General features: G+C 40.9%; 1 protein-coding gene across 3 annotated transcripts; it reads right to left on the bottom strand.

Moving 5' to 3' along the window:
- Positions 1–1,458: 1,458 nt before the first annotated feature.
- On the bottom strand, positions 1,459–3,572 carry LOC147891968 (uncharacterized). Of its 3 annotated transcripts, XR_015542458.1 has the most exons (4): positions 3,178–3,567; positions 2,860–3,060; positions 1,962–2,058; positions 1,459–1,697 (listed from the first exon to the last, which is right to left on the bottom strand). XR_015542458.1 is itself a non-coding variant. In XM_087388305.1 (3 exons), exons 1-3 carry the CDS (start codon positions 3,286–3,288, stop codon positions 1,623–1,625), a joined length of 387 nt encoding a protein of 128 aa, XP_087244431.1. In that variant the 5' UTR covers positions 3,289–3,572; the 3' UTR covers positions 1,459–1,622. The 3 variants fall into 3 exon arrangements, 2 of the variants coding, with proteins under 2 accessions (XP_087244431.1, XP_087244432.1); XM_087388305.1 differs by lacking the exon at positions 1,962–2,058 and having other exon boundaries at positions 3,178–3,572; XM_087388306.1 differs by having other exon boundaries at positions 1,459–2,058; positions 3,178–3,565.
- Positions 3,573–27,177: the final 23,605 nt, after the last annotated feature.

The raw sequence follows: 27,177 nt of genomic DNA, 5'->3' as shown, positions 1-27,177 counted from the left end.
CCTTCCTTAGCTTGACAAGATGAGAGTCATCTCTCTTTATTTAAGTTACTCGAACCTAGAGCAACAAGCCCAATAGGATGGTGCTCTTTTGTCCTTGATATTTTCAGCTTTTTTGTATCTCGATTGACACTGATATTCATGGCTGAGTAAGCGATTGTGACAACCACACTTGCACTAATTGCCAACATGCATCAACTCTAAGGTTCCATATCGAGCTTCATGCATCCACCTACTAGTGCTTATAGCAACTATATGTAGCAATCTTTGCTTGTGCCCAAACCATTGTAACCACACATCTAAGGATACCTACCTTAGACCTTACCACCCATTTCATGCTCTAGCCCACCATCAACAATAGCCTTGATTTGTCACCTTTCTTCCTTGCTTAGAAATTGAGAGAGAGGCGATCACTCCCATAACATCATTTGCTCTAGCCTTAGAAGCGAGTAACCTTGACCTCAAAACAATCTTTATTTTATTGCCTTTCCACTATTACATATTCCTATAAATCGTATTTCCAAGTAGCCTCAAGATCTAAAGCTCTCCTCTACTACCACATCATCACGCGGTAAATGTTGCCACAAGGCAGATACAAGAGCTCTAGTAGTAGGAAGACGTGTGCAATCATCTACCATGTTAGCAAATAAGCCAATCAACCAAAAATTGCCAACATCATCAAGTAGACATGGTAGATTGACATTAGAATAGACAAAATGCCAACTGCAAAATGTTATTAGTATCATCCATCTAAGTCAATTCAATCAGCATTATGATGCCACTACCCTCTCATATCTAAGAACTGTGCAAAAGAATAACAATATGCATACACCGTGCACAAATCCTACTTCATATTCCACATTGTGTTTGTCTCCTACTTCATACTCCATAAATTGTTTGTCATGTATCAACACTTTTTAACTATTTAACCATCACGAGATGATGTACTAGCATGCACACAAGGCAAAACACAAATGTGTGCACATACAAAACTCAAAATGTGTAAGGGTCGAACCACACATACATTCATGTAGGTTTGTGAGAGCAATTGGACTTGGGAGAAGAAACACGAAGTGCGTGCATCAAAATTGTGATGCCAAGTCTGACCCCGATCTCTAAAAATGTTGATGCAAGCATGTGCACAAGAAAATGAACAAACATGATAAAGCTTGCCCATCCCAAGCCCACTAACCTATTAACATGTAAGGGGTGAAGACTGTAAAGACAAACGGGCCCTAGACTGTGCATATGTAAGCTTTGGTACAACAAAAATTACAAAGACAAACACATGTGCACAAAGAGCTATGGCAAAGATTACAGTGGCAGATACTTGTCAAAGCGAATGACCTTAGTTGTCTCAAGCTTATAATAGTGAATGTCTGCGTTGGTGTATACATCATCAAAGCCCCATTGACCATGTGCCACATTTATTCTATCCTTCTCTTTTTTTTTTTTGGGGGGGGGGGGGAGCGGTACAAACTTGAGGCCCAAACCGACTTCCTCAAACCTTATACATTGCCATCCTGACACTACATGCTATGGTGCATTCTTGCCCTTTGTGATTAGTGCTACAAATCATTACTAGGAGTCCATTGTCAGCACACAAACATGCTAAGGTTTGCTTCTCAACCATATAAAGCTGACTTTATGCATGAGTAAGATAGCATACTCGAGGGAGGCCCTTTCTCATAGCCCTGCACCTGGTGAGAACATGTGGCACACAGGAAACATTATATCATGAATCGTACTGATTTGATCTCAGACATAAGCAGCTTCCGGTTTTGAAGAATAATAGTAATCCTTAAATCGTATTCTTTGATTCAGATACACCAATGTTGGCTAAGAACATGCAGATGATAAATACACGGTCAAAAACACAGGTGATATATTAAAAATGTTGGAAACACCCTTTAACTGGACAGTAAATTTGTGTATAAGTGCTAGGCTTCAGAAAACGTTGGAACCTTTAGGCTTTGGAAGCCCACTTCAGTGGACACCAGCTCCAGGCACTGGCCAGTTGCAGGCCTAGAAGGTAGACCCATTCCAGCCAAGATTTGATCCCTGCAGCGTTCCATGCAAGTTATCAACCTTCGAGATAACTGAAGATAAGAGATGACAGGAATGAAGGGGAGACAGAGAGAGATGGGAGATGGGAGTTTTTTTACTTCGTAGCAACAATGCCAAGAAGCCAATTTTGGATTATCCGAAGCGAACCGCAGGGATCGAACACACACACACTTACGACACAAACCAGAGCCTCAACCACCAAGACCCACGCGGGTTTTACAAAACCAAGAGAGAGAGAGAGAGGAGGGGGGGGGGGGGGAGGATTCTTCACATCAGGCATGATTATCCAAAAAAGAAAATCGCTTAGCAAGCAAAGCGACGCTTAGGTTCTCATCGGTATCCAGGTCATAAGCTGCCGTCTATTTAACAATAAAGATAATGGATAGCCTTCAAGATCGTTAAGGTACAAACACAAATGCCGTTTATGTGAAGACCCTCTTGAGGTGTTACATGGGGCACGTTTAAAAGGAGCGAAAGTGAGAGAGACAGAGAGACAGAAAGAGGTTCTTCAGATCAGGCATGATCCGAAAATCAAAATCCAAAAAGAAACGCCCTTCGCAAGCAACGGCTAGTGTCTCATCAGTACCATTTATGTAAATGCCCTCTCGAAGAATGATGCTTTAGTTTAACAGGGAAGGGGAATTTTCTACTGTATTAGCCAATTTTACAACCACCACGGAGCATGCAGGAGCTCAAAATCTCCTCTATATGCCATATCGTTGACAAATACGAAAGGAATGATGGGCACATAACAAATCTTGTAAGGAGTGACAGATGTTTCTCAGAACCTCATACCTTTTCGTCGGAAAACTTGATGTAGAATCGAGATTTGGGGATGGAAAGCTTCGATTCCAGAATCGAGGAAACGGCCGCACTGATAGACTTGTTCTGGCTCGGCCCAAGTCCCCCTATAGACACGAGCTCACCGTAGGCGGCAGGCTCTTCACTGCCCCCAAAACACATGGGCACACCTCCTTTCAGGACCACCAAGACATACTGTCGAGAGGAAGCAAGTAGTAGCAGTAAACGCTTTGAGATTTAAGAGCACGCCCATTTCGGGATGTCAACAGAAGGCCCGAGAAAACAGCAAGGAATGATGAACGAAGTTCTTACTTGTTCAGGCTTGCCGGTTGTTTTGGCCACAGCCTTGCTTGCATCCTTGAGGACGTCGGAGGTCACGACGCCATCGAGGGGGACGTTGGTGCTGATGTTGAGGATGGGCATGTTGCTGTTGATCCTCCAAATGCTCCTGATGCTCGATCACAGAGACACACACACTTGATGCATGTGTTCCTGATGTCTTTCCTACCTGTTTTGGACGTCCCATGTTTGCTCTTTGTAGACATTCATTCCACAATAGCATAATCCTTCGAAAGATACCCTCAACAACGTTCTTTAGGAGAACCCTCCACCTCGTTCACACCACCCGCTCGGAAATAGACCATCGCTCGGTGTGGTGGTAGAAAATATTTTTCTTTGGGAAAAGGTACATCCATCGCAATGGACACTATCTAGGTTTCTTCGATTTCACAATACTCCCTTCTTTCTCTTATGAGACCTCACACCCTCTTTAAAGCAAGCTTACATTCTTAGGGCCCAATCTAAGATAGAAGGGAACTCACATGGAAAGCTAGGGTGATATCAGAAGGGAGTTCAATCTTTTCGGCAGTAGTTGAGGAGAAAGCACTAGTGGAGCAAATCTAGAATGCCCAAACAATGTGTACATTGTTGAAAAAATGTATGGTTTTCCTTATTAGTTTGTCTACAAATAGATTTTGCATATCTGATATCATCAACATAATGATACCGTCTGGCTTCCTCTTTGTAAATTATAGCAGCCCTTCCCTCACAGTTTTTTTACCCCTCCCTCAAGTTTTTCAAAACTTTTGAGTTTTCTAGCTTTTCAAGTAACAAATTACACACATAAAGGCCAACCATAGATTGGTAGGTAGTACAATAATAGATAAGTGCAGACAAAAGAAGTTTGAGCCAATCAAGGTGTGCAATAGCACACAAGATAGACTCAAAGGCTATAGATTGTGAATTACAAGTCTAGCCCAAGTGGATTTAGAGCAAGTTACTTTGAGTAGCCTATGGGCTACTCAACTGTCAAGGGAATCTTGGGCTACCAAAAAATAGGGTTGCATCTAGAATAACCTGTTAGGGGTTGTGCAATAGACAAGGCTATTCAAAAGAGACTCAAGTTGCATGGGCATTAGTTCTCTAAAAAGAGACTATTGTAGCAGTTGTGCAATAGATGAGGCTATTGTAGACTATTCAAAAGAGACTCAAAGTTGCATGGGCATTAGTTCTCTAAAAATTCATTGAGGCTGTTAGTTTGTATTTGCACAATCTCCTTCGATCTTCTACAAGGTCACTCTTATGCATAGGTTTAAAAATTATGTGAATTGAATAACTTTATTGCATGCTTAGCCAAAGATCCTTAAGATTGTTATGAGGCTTTGTGACTACTTCATTGTCCATGATCTTGAACAAGCTATTCTCAGAACTGAGCTCCATGTAATTTAGATCTTGTAAAATCAAGGAATGGCCATTTGGGATTCTATTTAGCTAGTATATTCAAGCAAGAAACACAACACTCGTAAGACTCACATGTGTCTGCAAAGCATGTACCATTGGAGGTACATGTCCTAACTATGGGTTTCTCCAATAGCACAATTTATTGGTATTCAAACTTTTGAGAATGCAACTACAACCATGTGTGTATAATAGAGATTAGAATGTTGTTATAATGAATCATGGGGAAAGACATGACTGTGACCATAGTGGCATGCACTATTCTAGACTTCCCCTTCAAGAGCCGACTTGTACAGTGGTATAAAGGGATACTTGGGCACCTAAAAGACATCTAGTCTTAAAACTCAGTGTCAGACTAACTTAACAAAAAGAGCTTTTAATCTATAAGAAAGAAAGAAAAAGATATTGAACTAGTGTTGCACAAACAAGTCCATTACATAATAGTGTTGCACAAACACGTCCATTACAAAAAAAAAGATATTGAACTAGTGTTGCACAAACAAGTCCATTACATAATAGCACATAGCTACACATGGTACTTATAGCAGTACCATAGTAATGCTCATTGGCGAAAGACATCATCCAAAAAAGTCTAAGTCAACTAAAGAGAGAGCATTTTATGCATATTCTATCAAGTGCTTAAGAAGTCTACCTAGAAATATCCCTCTATGAGCAATAATGATATTGGAACTTCATTTAAGGGAAGAGCGACATATGAAAGAAGACATTGGACTAGAGCAATGATATAGTTATCCAGAGTAATGACATAGTTATCCAAAGCAACCACATAGTGAGCTGAAAGAAGATAGTGAACCGAAGCAATGATATCATTATCAAGAGCAATCCTAGTGAAAAATCATGATAGAACCTTTGTTTCTATAATGCTACCAAGGCTAAATATATTGAAGTGGCAACCCCTGGACCTTTGATCTTATCATTGGTCTGTGTGACCTTCAAGCACTCTTGAACAAAGTTTTGCATCCTTACTTTGTTTACATATTTAAGCTTATAATTTGCCGAACAACTAATAGCTAGTCTTTTCACTTATGTGTGTGCATGCGCATGTTGTAACATTTAAAGCTATTGAGTCATCATCTCTTTGATTAGTTGCTCCTTGCATTTGCTAGGCATTAACAAAATATTGAGGGCCCATAGCATAAGGCATCCCAACAAGAATCTATATTCACTTGGTGGATTAGCTACAATCTCCTTCCCATCCTTATTTAATCATGGTAGCAGTACCGTCGCCTTTATGTAGCTTTACAACTCTCAATGATTGGGGCTCTCAAGTCTTTATTTTAGAAACATCCTATCTAGATCAAGGAATCAGGGTATCACATAAATCTAGGGAATTAAGAGGATCTAAGGAAATTGGAAAATCTAGGGAAATATTCAAATGTGATATTTTAAGAGATCATGGCCATTTGTGTACTCCTATTTAGGATTAATCTCAATAGCATGTGTTACACTACAATAACTACTAACTTAAAAGAGTGCAAAAAAGGAAAAAGGGTTTGAAAACCTAACCTTGACCCTAAAGGGTTTATATAAATTCATTTTTCATAACTAAACTAGTATACATTTAGTCATTTATAGTGTGCTCTCTAACTATGCCCTCTCTCCTCCTCTCCATCTTTTGCTCTCCCTCTCCATATTTTCTCATGGTATTAAAGCAGCTGGAGACAAATTTGGCAAAAGTACAATTGGAGAATGATATATTGATATCGACGCATCAATGAAAATTTTGATGTTATATCTTTTTGGCACAAGCATCGACGGATGACTTTTTCACTAAAAAATAAAGTAATAAGCATTGAAGAGTATTACTGAAATAGGGTAGTAGTCGTATGCACTTGAGTGTATGACCAAGGAATGGCTGGTGAATGATACTAACTGTATGCGATAAAAACACAAGGAAACCACTTATCTCGCTCTTTATTCGGTGGAATATGGACTAGAATAGGAGATATAGTGTCAATTATCGCTCTTTATCGGATGGAATATGGACAAGAATAGGAGATATAGTGTCAATTTGTGTTTCGTTAGTTGAATTTGTATCCAAGAGCTTTCCAATTTGCTACTTGATCACCTTGTGGCTTCAAAATCCCTTCCTTGATTTGAGGTTTTGGGTGCAGTTGGGCTTTTTATCTTTATTGAGAATACTTTGTTGGAGCAACAAGGTTGTTGTGGAGAATCTTCCTTGATGTTTTTTTTTTGTTAAAGCTCCTCTGGAGAAACTAATATTGTAGGAGAATTTAAACCTTGTTGACGCTCTAGTTCACTCACCCGTGACTAACTTAAGATGAATCGTGCTAACCCAAACTTGTGCATGCTTGATGCTCGCTCTTGCAGTCTTTAGTACATCATGCTAGAGTGTGAGACTAGATGTGAAACCTTCCAAGTAATTATCTTCAACACAAATTCACCACTTAATCAATTGGAGAAGAAGAGCACAATCACACCACAAAAACGACATCAGACTGGGTACAATCTCCCCCCCTAGATGAGTGGCTCACGCTTCCTCATCTAGAGTATTTATGATATTCCATAAAAGCACCAAGGAGCCAAAATTATCCCTCGCATCCAAAAATGAGGGATTTGCTTTACATAGCCATCTTACGTCCCAAAATGAATTATGTCAACAAAATATATTGCTCAAACTTGCAATAACAAAACAAATACAAAATTGGCCCATGGCCATATATAATGCGCTGTGCGATACCCCGATCGGTACCCTCGCACTAACTCCAATCCTCGCTATGAGTTCCATCACCTGTACTCAAGCTGCCAATTACATTAGTTATTAACAATCGATTGAGCTAATCACCAAATCAACCAATCCCAACATAATCGCGCTCAAAGCACAATAATCAAGCACAACACCAATAACACTAGCGACATCAACATGGAATCCGACCACAATACCAACCATCTAGCATGGCAAAACACAAGCTAGTCAGGCGTCCCCAACTAACCACACAAAGTATCCACTAGGACCCCCACCACGTCCGGTGCGCTCCTATGGAGTACTTTGTCATAGTCTCACTCGACTAAAAATAATAATGTCCAAAGCAAGATATATCAGAAATATAATCTCCGTAACATCCCTCTTGCATGGATTGCAACTGACCTCAGTTGCATGTTTGATTATAGGAACTAAGGAGGTCTGGAAAAGTTCGAAAGAACCGCTCAGGCATCCATTGAGCATCATCTCTTGATGATTCTTAAATATGAGCAAGTATTTAGTATAGACATTTCCTTTTCAGGTCGAGGTCTGTTGATGATCAACAATGCATTCGGGTTCTAGAATTTCTTCTTTATCAACAATCAATGGGGCCTCTTCATAGATAGGATGAATAGGTAAAGGTCCTTTGAAGGGCTTTAAGAGGCTGATATGGAAAGCATTATGTATTTTCCAATTATCAGGTAATTCAAGCCTATAAGCTAGATCATTGATTTTCTGAATCACCTTGAATGGTCCATAAAAACGTGGTGACATCTTGATTACTGGCCATTTCTCAACACTCTTCAATCTTCTTTTCTCAATCCGAAGAAGTACATAATTGCCTTCTTTAAAAAGCATGTTTTTCCGTTTCTTATTAGCTTGTTTTGTGTACTTCTCTTGAGCTATTACAATCGCTTCTCGAACTTCTTTGAGAATGTTTTGATAGTCATGGGTAAATGCATCTGCTACCTCCACTCTATGGGTCAATCATGTGATAAGAATAGGTAAAACCTTCCCATAGATAATCTCAAAGGGTGCTCTTCCAGTTGCAGAATGAGGAGTATTATTATAAGAAAACTATAAGAGATGAATGTATTTGTCCCAAGTCTTTGGTTGACTTCCCGCATAAGCTTTTATCATATCTAGAATAGTACTGTTTGTAACCTCAGTTTGTCCATTCGATTCTAGATGAAAAGCTGATGAGAAATCTAACTTAGTGCCTAGATTATGAAATCCAGAAATTACTGCAAAACTTCGAATCTCGATCAGACACTATAATCTTTGGCAAGCCATGATGAACAAAGATATGCTTGATGAATAAATGTGCAGCTTGCTGAGATGTTAAAGTCTTCTTGCATGGGATGAAATAAGCTTGCTTACTAAAGCGATCTACGATCGTCCAAATCATATCATTTTGATTCGCTGTAGTGGGAAAACCTGTTATGAAATCCATAGATATTTGTTCCCAAGGTTGCATAGGAATAGGCAAAGGCATTAGCAATCCTGGGGTCTTGCCTTTGTAACTCTTGATCTTCTGACAAGTGATGCATTCGGCTACAAACTTAGCCACATCTTTTCTTATAGTAGGCCAATGAAATTCTCTTGCTATCACTTGTAAAGTGGCAGTCACTCCCCTATGTCTCATATATGGTGGTTGGTGCATTTCCTCCATTACAATTTGTCTAAAGGGTCGAGTGATGCATAGTTTCTTTTGATAAAAGAGGTATCCATTAGCGCATGAATAGTCTAACATAGGATTCCAATTGTTATTCTCTAATTTGTTCCATATATACAAAAAGTATGGATCCCCTTGATAAGAATTCTTCATACCTTTGAAAGGCTGGGTCTCTATAGCAATGATGTGATTAATACTTGGCTTTCTGCTAAGAGCATCAGCAACTACATTCTCTTTTCCAAGTTGATATTGAATCATGGGCTGAAAACTCTGTATAAATGATGCCCACTTGATGTGCCTATCGGATATAAGTGGCTGAGTCAACAAATGCTTGATACTTTGCTGATCAGTTTTGATAGGAAAGTCAGAACCCATCAAATAATGTTTCCACATTCGTAAGGCATGCACAATAGCGGTTAATTCTTTATCATATGTACTATAATTGCATTCCGTTGGTTTTAATTTTCGGCTCTCATATGCTATTGGATGTCCATCTTGCATAAGTACGGCTCCAATTCCATATCCACTAGCATCGGTTACAACTACAAAGAATGGTCTAGAGAAATCAAGTAATTGCAACACAGCAGCTTGTGTGAGAGCTTCTTTCAAAGATGTAAAAGATTTATCTTGACGCTCAGTCCATAAGAAATGCTTAGCTTTTCTAAGAAGGTCTGTTAATGGATGTGCAATGTATGCGAAATTATTGACAAACTTTCTATAAAAGCTACACAATCCCAAGAATGATCTTAATTCATGTATATCTTGGGGTTTAGGCCATGTGACTATGCACTCAATCTTCTTTGGATCTACTCGAATCCCATCGATGGATACAATGTGACCCAAATACTCTATCTGATCTTGAAAGAAACTACTTTTTTCAGGGTTTATGTACAATTGGTTTCCTTTCAAGAGTGAAAAGACTAGCTTCAGATGTTCTTTATGCTCCTCAACATCTTTGCTAAACACTAGAATATCATCGAAAAATACTACCACACAATCTTAGTGTTTAAGAAAGATTCGGTTCATCATTCTACTAAAAGTAGCTGGAGCATTAGTTAGCCCAAAAGGCATAACTAGAAACTCATAATGTCCTGTTTGAGTTCTAAAGGCAGTCTTGTATATATCCTCTTCTACCATACGAACTTGATGATAGCCAAATTTGAGATCTATCTTACTGAAGACCTTGGCCCTTTTCAATTTGTCCAAAAGATCATCAATCCTAGGGATTGGATATTTGTTCTTCACTGTGATTTTGTTTAGTGCATGATAGTCTATGCACATTCGATAGGTTCCATTTTTCTTTTTGACTAATAAGACAGGTGCTCCATAAGGAGAACTGTTGGGTCTTATCAATCCTCTCTCTATCAGTTCCTCCACTTGCTTTTGTATTTCCTTTTGCTCTAGCTGGTTGACTCTGTAAGGAGCTTTGCAAGGTGGAGTATTGCACGGTAGGATTTCTATCCTATGATCTTCAGGTCGAGAACACGGTAGTCCAGGCAGTAAATCCTCTAAGAAACAATCAAAAAATTGAGAAAGAAACTTTTGGTGTGTAAGCTTAGTGTTTGGCTGAGTAGCCGTTACCATATTCACCAAAATTAGATATGTCTTCTCACGTTTTCTAATTGCTCTTTTGGCTTGTGTGTGGTTGAGTAAAGGATTGTTCTCAGGTTTCATTGAGCTTTTTAGACATATTTCTTGTCTGTCCTTCTCAATCCACATCTGATGTGAATCATAATCTATCTTAGGATTATATTGATGCCTCCATGGCATTCCTAAGATGATGTCCACTCCCTGTAGGGGTGCCACTAGAAAGTCTCATGTATCCTTGTAGGGTTTGATTGTGATTTCAAGATTCTTGACTTCTCTAATACAATTGTACTTTGTTTTGGTAAAAGCAGCTTTAACCTTATAGTTAGATGGGAAAGACTCTAGGTTTAGCTTTGCTAAGGTTCTCTCCGAAATGAAATCATGTGTACTACCATCGTCATGCAAAATAACAACCTCTTTGCCATTAATGAAACCTTTTATCTTTAGAAGAGCATGACAATTATACTTACCTCCCTCTTGCTTGGCTACTTCGTCGTTAATCATGTGCACTTTCGCCATCGGGGTCTTCTTTCTTTCAGGATACTCAGTGGCTATGTGTCCCAGCTTGTTGAATGTGAAACACCTTATTTCTTTCTTTGGAAAATTCCCACTGTTCGGCTTCGAAGAAGAATCTGTCTTCTGTGGAGCAAAACCATTTTTAGATTTAAAGAAGGGCTTTTTATCAAATCTCTTTTTCTTATGGAAGGGTACATGCCGTTTCGGATCTTTTCCTTCTTTTGGGATCCCATTCTTCCTTTCACAATTCATTGCAAGAGAAATTGCTGAGCTCAGTGAGCGAAGATGAAAGATGTTAATCTCGGCTCTCAACTTAGACTTTAGACCTGCCACATACTTCCTGCATTGATCTCGCTCATTAATTTTCTCTAAGGATTGTAGTTGGATCAACGTCTGCCAAAACCTATCAGTATATGTGGAGATCGTTTCCTTATCGAACTGCCTAAAAATATCCCACTATTGTCTAGCTTTTGCTTTGAAATGTGAGGGAAGGAAATCTCTCTTGATGAGCTTTTGAAAAGACTTCCAAGATTTTGGTCGCCTTTTACTGTGCTTAGTGATGTTCCACCAAAGTGGAGCACTCTCTACTAAATGATTTGCAGCACATTTAATCTTATCTTTTTCAGAGAATTTCTCCCTCGAAAAATAATAATCTAGCTGACTAATCCAAGGAAAAGACAGTGTGTGCTTCTTTCTTTCCATCAAAATTTTGAAATGAGAAAGCTTTTCTACTTATCTTACTCTTCTTCCTCGAATTTTGTGCTCTCAGTGTGGCTTTGACTGTCCTGATAATAGTATCATCGTCGGATGACTCATCATCAGATGAATGTCACTTCCTTTTCTTACCATTGATTCTCTCCCTATGCTCACGCTCATCGGCCAACTGTGCCTGAAGTGCGTCTAACTGCTCTTGGAGCGTGGGTGGTTATGGTTGATGCGCCATGATAATGCAATAAGTATAGATAAAGCGGAGCGGAGAAAAAATAAAGATACTAAGTGTATGAGAATTAAATGGGTAAAAAAAAAAGTGCGATTCGAGTGTATGGTAAGAAATGGATGGCAGAAGATACGAAGTGTATGAAATATTAAGCAAAAGAAATCACTTATCTCGCTCTCTAATCAGAAGTGGAAAGGACTAGAGTGGGATTTATGTGACCAATGATGTTGCTCGTAGTCGTTTATGCGCTTGACTGATCTCCAATTAATTGCTCGGTGATTTGTGGTTCCAATCGCCTTCTTGATTCGAGCTTCTTCAGATTTTGCCTTGCTCTGTTTTCTTTTCTTTTCTTTTTTTAAAAAATATATGCCCTTTGCTGGTCGGTGGAGTGGCCTTGCTTTTGTGTTGCAGATTGCCAAAGAGAGGAAAACGTCTTCTTTTTTTAGAACTTTAGAGCTCTCTCTTTTTTTTAAAGGAGTAAAATATGGACCTTAGTGTCTTTAACCTTGTATATAGTCAAAGCAACCTTTGACTTAACAGTGGATAATAGACACAGGCTCAAACAACGTGGATACACAGAGGTTAGAAAGATGCGGATTCGACTCTTAGTGTACAGAATCAACGGATGCTTTGATGTGCTGCTTGAATGCATAGTGGAACTGCACGCAGAGTCAGAGGGCCAGAGGCCCTGGATTTATGGAAGCGGTAGGCCGCAGTCTTGCAGAGCGTCGCAGAGGAGAAACTCCTAGACAGTCTATAGCAGGCAACATAGGGGTAGCATAATCATAGAGGCGGCTGGCTGGTGACGACAGAATCACTGCAGATGGGTGCACAAAGGTGCAGATGGGTGAGCGGGTGTTGAGCTACTCACTACAGTGCTGAGTAAGGGCTGAGCCGCAGACACTAGAGGACTCTAGGCTCTAGAGAGCTCTCCTCAAGAGTAATAATTTGTTATTGCAGTCTGTCGACGATGGCACGCTAGCCGAGTTGCTGCAGTGACCTTCTGAGGGTACGAAATCCCGATGTAAGCTGCGCACAGTAAGAGGCGTTCGAACTTCACATGATTTAGTAAAGGGCTGGCAAGACAAGGCTGCTAACAACTGTTTGAATTTTGGAAGCTCTTCCAAAAGTTTTTTTTTTTTTCAAACTCTATCACTACAGGGTTATAGGCCGGCTCCCTTTTGCAACAAGATGACCATGGTAAAAGCCTCGAAATTTTTCTTTTGTTTCTTTCTTTCCGTGGGCTTTCTCTCTTCTCATTAACTTCTCACACGAGCCACGAGGTAGCCTTCTTCTTTCAGAAGAGCATCACCAAAGCTCTGATACCACTCAAACCTTCTAGGTAATTATCTTCAACGCAAATTCACCACTTAATCAATTGGAGAAGAAGAGCACAATCACACGACGAAAATGACATCAGACTGGGTACAATCTCCCCCCCCCTAGATGAGTGGCTCACGCTTCCTCATCCAGAGTATTTATGATATTCCATAAAAGCACCAAGGAGCCAAAATTATCCCTCGCATCCAAAAATGAGGGATTTGCTTTACATAGCCATCTTAGGTCCCAAAATGAATTATGTCCTCAACAAAATATATTGCTCAAACTTGCAATAACAAAACAAATACAAAATTGGCCCATGGCCATATATAATGCGCTGTGCGATACCTCGATCGGTACCCTCGCACTAACTCCAATCCTCGCTATGAGTTCCATCACCTATACTCAAGCTGCCAATTACATTAGTTATTGACAATCGATTGAGCGAATCACCAAATCAACCGATCCCAACATAACCGCGCTTGAAGCACAATAATCAAGCACAACACCAATAACACTAGCGACATCAGTATTAACATGGAATCACCCACAATACCGACCATCTAGCATGGCAAAACACAAGCTAGTCAGGCATCCCCAACTAACCACACAAAGTTTCCACTGGGACCCCCGCCACGTCCGGTGCGCTCCTATGGAGTACTTTGTCATAGTCTCACTTGAGTAAAAATAATAATGTCCAAAGCAAGATATATCAAAAATATAATTTCCGTAACAAGATGGCAACATTAAACACTCAGAGTTTGGGGTTAATTGTTGTAGGAAAACCATAACGTGATTGGAAAAAACCGAGTTGACACAGTTAAGGAAAATAAGGAAGATAACATTGGATGCACAGTGTAAAGTAATACACAATGTATAGACAAGGAAATGAACTTGTATTGATCTGTTTACAACCAAGCCGCTTCAACTTGCAATGAGCACTCAGTGTACGCTTCCTAACCTAGCAAGCTTAGGAGAGAGGAAGAGAACTCAGCACACTGTTCTCTTGTTCTCTACCTCTCCCTATTACAACCGATTTCTACTAACTAACTATGCAAAATTGCCTTCTAAAAGACATCGTGCTTGGTGCGCCACACCAGTACTTGCTATTGGTTGATTTGTTGCAATCTCTTGCACCTCCAACTTCAAACAGTGCTCAGTCTAGAACGTTCTTCCACCACTGCCGAGCAAGTTGGCACTCGATAACCACACTTAGAACCCTGCCTATGTTAGCCTGATCCGATGGCTAACATTTCACCTTGGCTATCCTTGAGCCATGTCCTCATGGACGCGCAAACCAGCTGCCACTACTTGAATGCTGAGGATCTTGGATTGAAATTGTGGGGGCACTGCGAAGGATGGCGTCATCATCAGGGTGGTGGATTGGAGTGAGCTACCGGAGGGACAGCTTCACCTACAGGTGGGGATCAAGGAGGGGTAGAAGCTAGAGGCTCGGGGCCAAAACTCTGTTGCCTTTGGGAAGGCCATGGATATAGTGAGTTGATGTCAATGGGGGGCCTCTTCGACTTGGTGAGGCAATCGATGGCCCACATATCGGCAACTGGATCCTCATGTGGATCGGTGATATCCAATGCAGTCTCAAAATTGGTCGCGTACTGAAGATGAACCAGTGTCAACTCTCCTACCACTTGGTAAGCGGATCCTTGTATAGGTCTCAAACATTATTCCACATGGCCATTGTCTCGGTGACATGGCTACTGATCAACTTTTTGAGCTCTCGCAAAATCTTCGAGTAGTAAGAAGGTAGCTCGAACATAATTAGTTTAGGGAACTAGCGGTTATTAAGCAACGATTAATCATCACTCAACCTTGAAAATATTGTGCTGTCACATGGCTTTTCTTCTACAAATTTATGATTAAAGGACTTTATGGCCCAACCATACATAGAGATAACGGGCTGCACTAGTCTGAGAATGTGGGGGAGCAGTAAACTTAACCTCTTCAATCTGCTACCATGCACGATATCTAACAAGTATCTCCTCTCAGCTTGGTACTCGATGCAAGACTTCAGTTACTCGCACAGCCTCGGGAAGATCCTATCTTGGAAAAATTGGCTCGGCATTCAAAACGTGCTCATATGTTTGGATCCCTATGTCACATGTGTCTGCCAAAATTGCGACTTATACTATGGCATTTGCAAAATTGCAGCAAGTCTAGGTGGCCATACTCATGTTCTTGACTCAACCGATGGATCAAGTAGGAGCAGTGCTAGGGCTGTTACTTCCTCTACTGCCTTAGTGCATATAAGGTACCTTTACCTTTGATGCTTTGATATTAAGGTACCTGTCTGAGTGTTGGCCTGTGATAGCCCACACACACCAGCCTAGCCTGTTGAGTCATTGTGGTCTAGTGGCTGTCTTCGGGGTAGCTTGCGAGGGCGTTCATCATGAGCTTGGAGAAGATGGATGAGGGATTGAAAATGGGCATATTTCTCCAACTTTGTCTGCAATTGAGTGTCCTCCTCCCTTAACTCCTCAGCATCAACAACTGCTTGTTGTAACTAGCGTTCTCTTTTTCCAACATCTCCACCTGAGCTTGGGCTGGCTTTGGGTTGGCCCTTGTCTATTGCATCTTTGTCAATATGTTGTGAAGCTTGATGTTGGCCCCTAGAACATTCACAAGCTCACTCTGATCCTTGGCAATCACCGTGCGTGTCTAGCCGCATCGAAATGCGGTTTCCTCGGAGCTTGCATAAACTGACTTACCAACCCAACAGCAGAGCTCAAATCTGGCCTGGTAATAGTCATATAAATCAAACTTCCTACTATGCGTCTGTACATAATAGGGTCTTCCAAAAGCTCACCTGCATCTGCGCTCAACTTCACATTCTGCTCCAAAAGCTCCTCTTGGTAATGTGCGTGAAGAAACAGATTGTGATCTAGAACCTAGGGAGGGAGCCAATGGTTGGCTAAGAAATATAGAGCTTGAGCTGTGTGTACCATATTCTCCCTCAAGATCTGCCACTGGGACTCGGTGGCACTCCAATCCTAGTGATTATTCTATGTCAATAAGGGATCAAGGGAGAATGGCTCTAGAATTGGCAGATCTCGTAAAGGAGAGGGAGGCAAGTGTAGTGTAAGGGTTATGGCTAGAGTCTCTACACTGCCACTCTTATGCTCGGGCTACTGCTCAACAGGGGTCTGCAGAGGCTGCTCAACGTTTCCTTTGTTTGTTCCCTTGGTAGCTTCATCTATCCTTTGCTCCCTAGGAGTTTCACTTTCATCTGCCCCCTTAGAAGACTTCTCTTGAGCCAACTACTCCTCAGAGATGCCTTTGCCACTATTCCCCTTGGGATTTTGATCCTATGCATGCTCTTCGAAGGTGCCCTTATCATTGTCCCCTTTGGAATTTGATCTTGTGTATTCTCCTCGCCACCCTGGCTGGTGTTGTCTCTCTGCTCTTGACCCTGCTCTTTCGAGTGGTGTTCATCGTCCTTGTCTCCTGATGAGCCTACTCCACCTGGTACTATAAGGGAATTGGGTTGTTGTACCTGTCCTGTTGTGAGTCAGTGATGTAACATGCTTGCAATGCATCTGCCCCTTGCTCACTACCTTCAATTGGGACTCGAACACCTTTTCAAAAAGTGGTGAACCAATCCACTGCAAGGTAGTCCTCCAATGCTGCCACCAACCAAGCTACATATTGTCATGGAACATAGCCCAAGCTATTCTTAAGGCCAATGTACATGGATAAAAATCAGCAGATTGCCCTTAGGCCTTCATGAAATTCCTTGCTGATGAGGTAGCCCTGTGAGGTCAAGTAACTATCCTCATCTAAGTAAGCATCACACTTTTTAGCAGAGGCTAGTTGTCCTGGCCTTGGGTGTTCTTTGAAGTGGAATAAATCCTCCAGTAGTTTTGAGCTCAGGCAAATGTGTACATCATCTATGATGATGCTGTGGTCTTCTTTGTTGTATGAATCTAGGATCTCTTCCGCTAAGGCTTCGTCCCATACACTTGCTTCCATGGAAGTCGGGAAATCTTTAGGAGCTTATTGCTTCTCAATATTCCTCTAATGATCTTGTTCCCAAAGTCCTCAATTAGATGTAGAGGTGACACATGAGAAGGTGCTCTTTGCCTCTTTTATTGGTTGTTCACTTCCGACACTCCTCCATAGCTAAAAAGACGACGTAGAAGCTGATTAAAGGTGAGGACGACAAAGAAGAGTGGAAAACACGGCAAGTTTTTGGGCACGATGGAAACAATAGAACTGTTGTGAGAAACGGAGGTACAAGAGTAGTAGAAGGTTGTAAAGAATACGAAAGAAATCCACAGCCAAATCTATCCAAACAAGATCTAAAATTGGATGTCCCGTCAGATGATTGGATGCATGATAAAGTAGAGAACCCCTTTCTTGGACATGATTATCCTGTATTAATGTCCCCTCAACACTAAAACTACCACATGTTGGCATGCAATGTACCTCTTCCACTGTCACTAAATAGCTAAATGGCACTCTTGTTGGCATCAAATTCACCAAGGCAATTGACCAAGTGGTTTGCATCCAAGTCTTGCATGACTGAGGAATCCACTGCTTGGTACGGGTTCACCGTACTTCCATTATACAAATCGGGGAAGACATTCCCTTGTAAATCGTCAAGTTGAACTATCCCATTGGAAAAAACTTCAAGTAACCAGTAGGGAAATTTGTTTTATGAGGTCCCAACTTGGCATTGTATAATAATACAAGCATACCCTTCTTCAAATGTGTAGGCACAATATGCATGTCATGCCATGCCTTTCTCCTACACTGTATCACATGTTGTGACCAGGCTGCTTGGAGGCATAACTCATCCAAGTGGCTTAGCTAATGTAATCGCCCCTTGAGTGCTTGCGACTCATCCTAGTGATGCTCGTAGCAATACGGAGGCTTGGGAAAAAAAATTCTAAGTGTTTCCAAGCCAAAGACCACAAAAAGGAGTAATATTTGTAGTGACCTTATGAGCAGTTCTATATGCCCATAAACCAGAATGAAGTTTAGTATCCCATTCACTCTTGCACGATTGCATTGTTTTCATGAGGATAAGCTTGAGTGTTTTGTTTGTGGACTTAGCTTCACCATTGCCATGAGGATAATAAGTAGTGGAAACTATATGCATGATTTTAAATTAGGTCTTGAGCAACTACACAGCATCATTAAGGAAATGTGAACCTTGATCACTAACAAGCTATAGAGGGCATCCATATAGACATATGATATTTTTGAAAATAAACTTGGGAGTGTTCCGAGCTGAGTTATCTCAGAGTGCCTTAGCTTTATCCCACTTAGTAGCATAGTCAGTAGCTATAATTATGTATTTATTATGAGTAAATCTGGCAGGTTTGAAAGGACCAACAAAGTCCAAACCCCATCTTTGAAAAGCTTCCCAAGGTCGAGTGGGTTGCAATGGCATAGACTGATGGGGCAATAACCATCCACTATGTTGACAAACATCACAATGCATACAATTAGTTTGAGCTTCCTTAAAGAAGGTTTCCCACCATAACCTTGCATGCAATACTTTTCCGGCAGTTAACTCCCCTTGGAAATGGCCTCTTGAAGGCCTCGAGTGAGCTTCCTGCAAAAAGGTTGCTCGCTCATGTGGCATAACCCATCTACAAAGATCACCATGTACACAATGACAATAAAGTTTTCCACTTAGAATTAAACTATACTTTCATGCCTTCAAGGCCAAATGTCTGTGCTTGTCATGAGGCATTGTATCAAGAAATGTACCTTAGACAAATAATCCACCAACTCAGCATATTCATGCTCACAATAGTCAACTGTAAAGAGTTCACCATCTGGAAGTTTAGTAATAACTCCCTGAGTATCCTTGGGTGCAAAGAGTCTCAATAAACAGTCAGCTCCTACATGGGTTTTCCCAGGTTTATGAATAATTTGAAAATTGAACTCTTGAAGAAGAAGCATCCAATGCACAAGGCCCTCCAATAACATTCTTATTAATCAAATAAAGTAATGCCTGATGGTCCATATAACACACAAAAGGATTGTCGAGTAAATAATGCCTTAATTTCTCCACACTGAATATCATACCTAAAGCTTCTCGCTCAGTGGTACTATAGTTAGAGTCAAAAGGTGTCAATCATCGACTAGCGTAATACACTAGATAATCTAGCTGACCATCTGGCTGAGCCAAAATAATGCTTAAGGTGTACACCGATGCATCTACATGCACATGGAAAAAAACATCCCACCTCGGTTGCCTTAACATGGGTGTAACCATGGCTCGGCTCTTAAGACCATGGAAAATCACAAACAACTCGGTAGTCCATTCAAACTTGGCATCTTTCTTTGTCAACTCATACAATGTAGTTGCAATTTTGGCTAAATATTTGATAATGCATCTATAGAAGCTTATAAACCCCACAAAGAATGCAATTGAGCTAGATTTTCAGGCTCAAGCATTTGCTGTATGGCTCGAATCTTACTTGGCTTTGTTCAGATATCCACTTGAGAAATGACATGACCAAGTAATATTCCACTCAGACACATAATAAACTTTTAGTTGGGTTGAGTGAAATACCCGCTTGTTTGCATCTCAGAAATATCTTTTCCAGTAACTAAGATGACGTTTTTTTGAAGAGTAAACACGAAAAGCATGTAAGTAATTGGCAATGAGCTCAGTGAGATAATCATGAAAAGTATCTACCATAAACTTCCAAATGGTTGATGGGGCATTTCTTAACCCAAAGGGCATTACTGGGTTGCATAAGCACCCCAATTGTGATAAAAGTAGTTTTGGACTGATCCAGAGGAGCTACAGTAATTTGATTATAACCACCACTATAACCATCCATAAATGAATACATCTCATGTCCTGCAACTTGGTCCAAGATTCCATCAAGAAAAGGTATTGGAAATGGATCAAGGACTGTCTGTGGATTTAACTTCCAATAATCTATGCAGACTCAGAGTTTACCATTCTTCTTAGGCACAGCCACAATAGGAAATTACCAATCACTACTACGATCAATAGCATAAATAAAACAAGCACACAAAAGTTGATCCAACTCGACTCTTACCAGTCCTCATAGATGACAAAATATGAAGAGGGGAGAGGAGAAGAGTGGAGATGAGGAGAGAGGGCACAACTAGAGAGCACACCACAAATGACTAAATGTACATTAGATTTGGTTGAAAATTTAGAATATATACAAACCCATTTAGGGTTAGGGTTAGGGAATCTAACCCTTTCCTTTATAGCACTCTATTGGGTTAGTGCTATGCACATGTGATCACATGATGGTGCTATGCACACATGATCACATGATGTTGAGCATGAACTCTCAACACCTTCCCTCAAGATCAACATTGTGAAGTAGGCCTTCCCTCAAGATGATGATTCTACGGAATCGAAGAAGGACTGAATATTACATTCCATCACACCCCTTTAATGGGAATGCCCTTCCTCTACATCAAACCAAGAGCTAGTCAGTGTTTCTCGAAAAGCTCTTTACCAAGTGGTTTGGTAAATATGTCTGCAACATTCTCTTTGCTATCACAATGTTGCGGTGTGATGTCACCAAGTAACATTGTTCTCTCTGATGAAGTGCTCTCTGACATCAATGTTCTTTGTCCTGGAGTGATATACTAGATTCTTGGCCAATACTTGAGCCGATTGATTATCATAGTATATTGTTGTTGGCTTTGACTCATTGGTTTTGACTCATCAAAGTAGTTTGTTTTTGACAATAGTCTTTTGAGCCATATAGCCTCACATGCATGTGTAGTGAGTGCTCTATGTTCTACTTCAGTCGAAGACAAAGAAACAATTGGTTGTTTCTTAGACAACCATGATATAGCACCTTGACCAAGGAAAAATGCATATCCATGTGTGGATCTCCTGGTCTCTTGATCTCCGGCATAGTCACTGTCACAGTACCCATGCAACTGTGGATGACTTCCTCTATATTCTATCCCAAACTGTCTTATACCTCTGATGTATCTCAAGACTCTTTTGGCTACATTCTAGTGAGATTGTTTTGGATTTGCCATAAACTATGCAAGTGAGCTTATTGCATAACAAATATTTGGCCGTGTGATAGTCAGATATATAAGAGATCTGATGAGCTGCCTATAGTACCTATCATTGACTGTAGGCTTTTCTAAATCTATAGTAAGTTTCAAACTCTATTTCATGGGAGTGGATGCAATCTTGCAATCTGCCATATGAAACTTCTTCAGGAGACAGTGAACATACTTGAGCTGCTCATGAATGTGCTATCTGAATCCCTCCAGAACTCAATTTCAAGACAATAGTGCATAATTCTAAGATCTTTCATATCGAACTCTGTAGATAAGTCTTGTTTTAGTTTTTTGATGAAGCTATCCGTGCTTCCGGTGACAATCAGATCATCTATGTACAAAAGTGCAATAGTAATGTCTTCCCCTTGAACTTTTTAGTAGAGAGTATGATCTGCATCGGACTTCATGTATCCTAGATTAGCAAAATATTTGTCGATTCTGTTCTACCAACGTCTAGGTGCTTGCTTTAAGACATAAATAATTTTCTTGAGATGGCAAACCTTATTCTCTTTTCCTGGTTCAAGATAACCTGCTAGTTGTTGCATCTAGACTTCCTCGTCTAGGTAACCATTGAGAAATGCATTCTTGACATCGAGCTAATACACATTCCATTTGCTGAGTGTCTTTAGTGATACCAAGAACTGTATGGAATCCATCTTTGCTACTGGAGCATAAGTCTCATCATAATCCTGACCATATTGCTGTGCAAATCCTTTTGCAACTAGTCTGGCTTTATATCTTTGAATACTTCCATCTAGATTGTCCTTCACTTTGTATACCCATTTGTTTGCTATGGTCTTCTTTCCTGGTGGAAGGTCGCATAATTTTCAAGTATTATTCTTATACAAAGCATCCATTTCTTCATTCATAGCAGTTTGCCATTCTAGCTTGTCTACTGTGTCTTCGAAGTACACTGGCTCTTCTGTAGCCATGATGGTAGTCATAAGAGCATAGTTGGTGGTTTCCACCTAAATTTCTTTGCCTTTCTGAGCATATGTCAATCTAGTTGGAAGTCTTCTTTCCCTAGTACACCGTCTAAGCTACTGTGGCTCTACTTGGGGTGTTTCTAGCAATTCTTGCTCTTCTTCATCAACCTGTTCTGTAGATAACTACGAAATCGGTGCATCTATCTTTTGTGTATTTGAGGTTTTCCATTCTGATTCCTCATCAAAGATTACATCTCTAGAGATAATGACCTTTCGGTTGATGGGATCATACAACTTGTATGCTTTGCTTTCTTCACTATAACCAACCATGATGCATTTGCATGACTTCGCATCCAATTTCCTATGATGATCATCATGTATTTCAGCATGTGCTATGCAACCAAATATGCGGAGATGCCCAATGTGTGGCTTATGTCCAGTGAATGCTTCATAAGGATTCATACCTTGTATTGGTTTGGTAGGAAGCCGTTGAGCAAATAGTTTGCAGTGGCTATTGCTTTTGCCCAATACTAATTCGGAAGATGCTTTTCACTTAGCATTGCTCTAGCACTATCTGCTAAAGTACCATTCTTCCTTTTAGCTCTTGCATTCTGTTGAGGAGTATCTGCACATGTGAATTGTCTTCAAATGTCATGATTTTTGAAAAAGTTCATGAATGCTAAAGACATGTATTCACCTCCTCTAACTGATCTCATGACTTTGATTTTCCTACCTGTTTGGTTTTCTACCATGGCTTTGAATTCTCGAAATCTGGAAATAATATCTGCTGTAGTCATTGATGAAAGTCAAGTAGTAAAGTGAACCATTGATGCTACGGGTCTGGGTATAACCCCATACATCTGTATGTAGCGAATCAAGAATACCTCATGATCAAGAGAGGTAATTTTGCCAAAGTTGGTTTGCTTTTGTTTGCCGAAGTAGCATGCTTCACAAACTTTTCCAAGAAACTGTAACTTTGGAATCCTGATTGCCATATTCTGATTCCTGAGATCTAACAAGTACTTGAAATTGACATGACCATATCTCTTGTGTCCTTTTGCAAATAGTGGCATCTGTTGTGGTTGAGCTGACATGGCATGCTTTTCTGGCACTATAGCTAGAATTTTGTACAAGCGTCCTTCCTTGACACCTTTTGCTACTAGCTGACATCTTCTGGATTTGTCTCTAATAGTGCATTCATCTCCGTCAAAGATGACTCGGTAGTTGTGTTCCGTCATTTGACCTACTGACAAAAGGTTCTTAGTGAGCTTCAAAACATAGAGTACATCTTTTACCAATCCTTTCGTACTAGTGAGATTGTTCATAGGGATAACACCTATTTCTTGAACTAGATTTGGAGTATTATTTACTGTGTAGATGACATTCTTTTGACCTTATAATGGTTTCATCTTTGTCAACCATTCTTGATGATTTGTCATGTGAGATGATGCAAAGCTGTCGATATACCAAGGATACTGTTCTGCTTGGTCGACTTGATAGCTAAAATCCTCTTTTGGATTGTAATCAATGTCTAGGTACACTGTATTAGTTTGCTGCATTTCCTCATTTGCAAGAAACATATTTCCATGTTCGTTTGCAAAATGAGAATGTCCACCACAAGGATTTCCTCTGCTATGGAAATTCCCTCGATTACACTGGATTGACCGCCTTGGTCGTACTACTTCTTACAGCAATCTCTTTCATAGTGTCCAAACTTGTGATGCATTCCCTCGTCCTTGGAATCTTCCTCGATTGGAATGATTTCCTCGTCCAATGGAATCTTCCTCGAATTTTAGCTTGATGCACTGGATGTTTGACACATTGGTGGATGCATTCCCTCGTCCTTGGAATCTTTCTCGATTGGAATGATTTCCTCTTTGCTGATGCTATTACTGAGGATGAGATGCTGATGTTGGTGACTTTGTTGATGATTTTGTTGTTGATGATGACCACTTTTTTGGAATGATCTACCTCTGCCTCTGCTTCTGTCTAAAGCTGTGAATGCTTGATCATTAGAACGACCTTTGTGTGCTTGAATGGCCTGTGTCCTGAGTTCTTCACCAAGTAGGACTAACTGAAGTTCTTCCAGTGTCAAAATTTATCGTTGAATGGCAATACTCTGGACTAGATTCTCGTATACCTCTCCTAGTCCATTCAAGATGACTTGAACCATTTCTGCTGGGTTCATGGTCTCTCCTGTTGGTGTGAGTTGATTGTTGTAGTCTTTGATCCAGAGTACATATGCATGACTGGTTTTGCTGCTATTGTGGAAACTCTGGTTGATTTGGTTTCTCAGTGTGAGAATCTTGGAAGTGTTCTTTGCCTCATAGAGAGCTGCGAACATATCCCATGCTTCTTTTAATGTCCTAACTGTGTTGAGCTATCCTAGCATGACATGTATCTTGCACATTCTGCTTGATCAGATGATATGTGTACTTATCTTTCTTATCCCATTCTGTGTGAGCTTGTGCAATGCAAGATCTGCTACTATAGGTGCCGAAACTATTTGTGTAGCTGTAGATCCCATTGTAGATCATGCTGTTGATGCTATGACAACAAGTGGAGTAGAGCTACTACTGGTTGGATCGTCTAATGGTCTAGGTGTAGATCCATTGACATACTCCCATTTGTCCTGAAGTCCAAGAATGGTCTCCATTTGGTATTTCCATGTGCCATAATTGGAGTTGTCTAGCTGAGCAGATGCCTTCAGATTGAGGTTTCTAATCATAGACATGGTGTAAGAAATGTATTCAAAGTGTCGTGAAAATTACTGTATGAATCAACTGCAAAACACTGATTGTAGCAAGTGAAATTTGAACTGTTAGTGAAGATAAATCTGCAATATATATAATCCGATCTAAATTACAAGGCTTGTGGCAAATGATGTTGGGAATAGCCAAGAGGCTTTACAAGGCTGAAATGATGTGCACAATGCCGTGAAAATAGCCGAATAGGCTTTACAATGATGGCATGTCTGTGTGAAATTAAATCATGTGCTATCTGCCCACGAAACAATCGGCAATGCCTCTGAACAAGTCTGAAGTCTGCTCATTGAATTGATGAACGTCAAGTTTCAGGTAATGTGATGATGTGAAACCGTATGTGAGCGTATGGACTGCCGAGTAGGTACCAGTCAAGAATTTTGGGCATGGCTTAGATTGGCAACTTGGGGAGATTCAAAGTGTCCCCTCTGTGGCGATCTAGTCTACTCTGATCTAGATCTATACCAACTATCGATCGATGAAAGAACAACAAATAATTTCTTTTCTTTTGTTCTTTTTGAGTGTTGGGTCAGATGCATCGATGTAGAGGTTGATGTGCATGTAGGAAGTGGATTTGTCAGTGAAGCTCAAAAGTGAGTGATACTTGCACTGAAATGTGTGTGTGATGTGACGAGCACATAGAGCACAAAAAATCAAGCATTTCACCTTTTTGTAGCACCCTCAAATTCCTCTTGGATCAAGAGATACGACTTGATCTAGGTGGAGGAGTAAAAGGAGTGAAAATGTGCAAAATAATGATGTGTCAGTGTGAATCACATGTAGTGATGATGTGGCACTGTGCCTAGCAAGAGGTGTGCCTGTGAAGCCCTGTGCTGAGGTGGTAGGTGTGGTCATATGCAGTGACTGTGCCTAGCAAGGACTGTGCCTGTGAAGCAGTGATGATGTGGCAACTGGGTGCACATGCAGTGCACAGTGTGCTTGCAGAGGGATAATTGTGCCTCCAGGGGGTCAGTGCTGACTGGACAGTTGATGTGGCACAGGTTAACCTAGCCCATGGTCAGGTTGACCTAACCATGGTCTCATTAACCCAGGGTTAAGTTGACCAGGGTCAGGTGATGAAGTGGCAAATGGTGATGTCAGTTGATGATGTGGCTATACTGATGTGGTAGATGACATGTCATTGATGATGTGGCTACCACCATGGCAGATGACATGGTAGATCACTGTTGATGATTGGGCAAGCGATTGCCACGTGTCAATCGATGATGATGTGGCAAGTTGACGTGGCACTGGTGGGGATCAGGTTGATGGCATGGCAGTTAGAGATAAGGGTGCCATGTGGCACATTGTTGACCAAGTCCAAGGTTGAGTGGACCCTAGGTGAGGATAAGGGTATGACCTTTCTACCTGCCACATGTCACTATATGGGTAGCCAAAATCTTCAAATACTCCAGAATCTTGATGATTCCGTCGATAGAGTCGAAGGAAGCTGTGGGCTTTGTTGAAGACAGATGTCGATGGCATGTTGGCCGTCCACGAAGCTGTGGCTTCTATCGTTGTTGGAGCCTTGTAAGAACTAGGAGTGTTGGAGCAGTCGGGCGCTTACTAGTGCTACAGTCCAAATGGTAGAGCCTTAGAACCATCGGGTGGAGGCCACCTGTTGCAGATCGTTTTGTAGGAGATGGGCATTGGAGTCTGTTGTGGGGAGCCGCGCCTCAGCCCCTTAGCTCGCTGAAGCCTTGACGGAGGCTTAGAGCCTTAGAGGTGCATGGCTTGGAGCTATCGATGGAGGTCGATGCAGTTGCTATAGCGGTCGCCTACTGCTGCTATCGAGAGGGGTCCACAGCATCTATTGGCTGTGTAGAGGCCCATGTGAAGCTCGCTTGGAGGTCGTTGTGGACACTGCAAATTCTCCCTCACCGCGTCTGGTGCACTTCTACCTAATACTTTGCTTTTTTCACCACCGGAGCTTTCCCCTTTAAATCCCTTGCAATTTTAGCAACCAACTCCTTTTGAGCCTTCCAATGAATGTCTTCATTTGAAGAACTCGTTGGCTACAACTGCTCAACATTTTGGATCCAACTCTCTTCATTCCATGTTAATTTTGAGAAATTTTA

The sequence above is a fragment of the Dipteris shenzhenensis genome, chromosome 17, assembly GCF_047967505.1.
Source record: "Dipteris shenzhenensis isolate YYH24624 ecotype China chromosome 17, Dip_SZ_1.0, whole genome shotgun sequence".
In the NCBI taxonomy this organism is placed as follows: domain Eukaryota; kingdom Viridiplantae; phylum Streptophyta; class Polypodiopsida; order Gleicheniales; family Dipteridaceae; genus Dipteris; species Dipteris shenzhenensis.
This window is presented reverse-complemented; position numbering and strand designations above follow the sequence as displayed.